Consider the following 1,663-nt stretch of genomic DNA (forward strand, 5'->3'; position numbering starts at 1 on the left):
TTCAGGTAAGGAAAGGGAGGGGGGGGGCAGGAGGAGACACTGGCCCTGCCTCCTCTGTGCCCGAGGCAGCCTGGACTTCCTGGGGGACAGGGCCCCCATGTTGGGGCCCGGGACTGAGGTGGTGGGTGGGGATCGGAAGGGAAAGCCAAGCGGGTCTTGCCCTGGTTTACTGGTCTGTTCTGCCCGGCACAGAGGACGAGAAGGCCGAGGCCCGCGAGTTTGAGGAGGACCAGGTGGCGGGGCGCCTGAAGGAGGACGTGGTGCGTGTGGAGGCCCAGTGGTGGGAGGAAGGGGTGGGCTGGTCTGGCTTGGGGGCCCTCACCCAGTCCTCTCCCTGCAGCTCGAGCAGAGGGGCAGGCTGCAGAAGTCGGTGGCAAAGGAGGTGAGTGGGCGGGGCACTTGGGTGTAAGATGGGAGGGAATTGGGGGTCCCACCTGGGTTGGTGGGCAGATGACCCAACTGGGGACTCAGGCTGCGGGGTTTTGCTCAGGGACATGGTGGGCTTGCAGCCCTGGGTCTGGTTTCCTTCTGGGTGGGGAGATGGGGAAGGGTGGTGTGTGTGTGTGTTTGTGCATGTGTGTGTGTAGATGGGAGTGTGTAGGTGGGGGTGCTTCCCTCCCCCCAGTCGCAGTGACCCAGTCCTGCCTGCCCAGATCCAGGTCCCAGCCCCGGCCGACATTCGAGTCTTACGGGGCCACCAGCTCTCCATCACGTGCTTGGTTATCACCCCCGACGACTTGGCCATCTTCTCCGCCGCCAAAGACTGCACCATCATTAAGTGTGAGTGAGTGCCTGGCGGGGTGCAGCCCCCAGGGACCATCTGCGGGGGCTGGTCTGGGAGGAAGGAGGAATCAGGGCAACCTAAGGCCTGATGGGGAAGCTTCTGGAAGCAGGTGTGTCCCCAGAAGTCTCTGGGTGACTGTGGCAGCTTCTGCCCAGGAGGGGCTCCTGAGCTCCCCGTCACCGTCATTGTGATGGGAGCAGCAGCAGGAGTCGGGGGTCCGTGCTGCGGGGCCTGGACTAGAGGACCCTGTCCCCGGCCTCCTGGGTCCGGCCTCCTCCGCCCACAGGAGCAGGAGAACCGTCCGTCCCAAAGCACTTCCCTCCCTCCTCCGGGGCTGCATGGCTGCCCTTTAGGGTATTGTCCCCACTTCACAGATGAGGAAACTGAGGTGACCTCTCAGGGGCTGAGCCAGATCTGACCTGAGGCCAGGGCTTGTCCAGGGCCCCACGCTGCCCTGGAGGGGGTGGCACCAGGCCTCTCGCCTATCCCAGCCGCCTCTCTCCCCCGTGCAGGGAGCGTGGAGAGTGGACGGAAGCTTCACGTGATCCCACGAGCCAAGAAGGGCGCGGAGGGGCAGCCCCCCGGCCACAGCAGCCACGTACTCTGCATGGCCATCTCCTCCGACGGCAAGTACCTGGTAAGGCTGGTGGGCCCTGGGGCGGTGAGAAGTCGGGGCACACGGGTGCCTGTGGCCACTGTCCTCCTCCACACAGGCCTCGGGCGACCGCAGCAAGCTCATCCTCATCTGGGAGGCCCCGAGCTGCAGGCACCTGTACACCTTCACGGGGCACCGGGACGCCGTGTCGGTGAGGAGTGGGCCTCCGTGCGGGACCTTCAGGGAGCGCCGGGCGGCCGGGCCTGGGGATGGGGTGGCTGAGG

The 1,663-nt window shown here is 66.0% G+C and overlaps 1 protein-coding gene across 1 annotated transcript in view; it reads left to right on the forward strand.

Moving 5' to 3' along the window:
* RRP9 (ribosomal RNA processing 9, small subunit (SSU) processome component, homolog (yeast)) overlaps positions 1–1,663 on the forward strand; it is a gene marked incomplete at its 5' end in the record, with an annotated part of 7,157 nt that overhangs the window by 3,308 nt on the left and 2,186 nt on the right. The window contains 5 exons of the mRNA XM_014529723.1: positions 193–260; positions 341–382; positions 654–780; positions 1,297–1,421; positions 1,498–1,656. Of these exons, the coding sequence (XP_014385209.1) occupies positions 193–260; positions 341–382; positions 654–780; positions 1,297–1,421; positions 1,498–1,656 (521 nt within the window). The remainder of the gene's footprint in view (positions 1–192; positions 261–340; positions 383–653; positions 781–1,296; positions 1,422–1,497; positions 1,657–1,663) is intronic.

The sequence above is a fragment of the Myotis brandtii genome, unplaced genomic scaffold (genome assembly GCF_000412655.1).
Source record: "Myotis brandtii unplaced genomic scaffold, ASM41265v1 scaffold693, whole genome shotgun sequence".
Taxonomy (NCBI): Eukaryota; Metazoa; Chordata; class Mammalia; order Chiroptera; family Vespertilionidae; genus Myotis; species Myotis brandtii.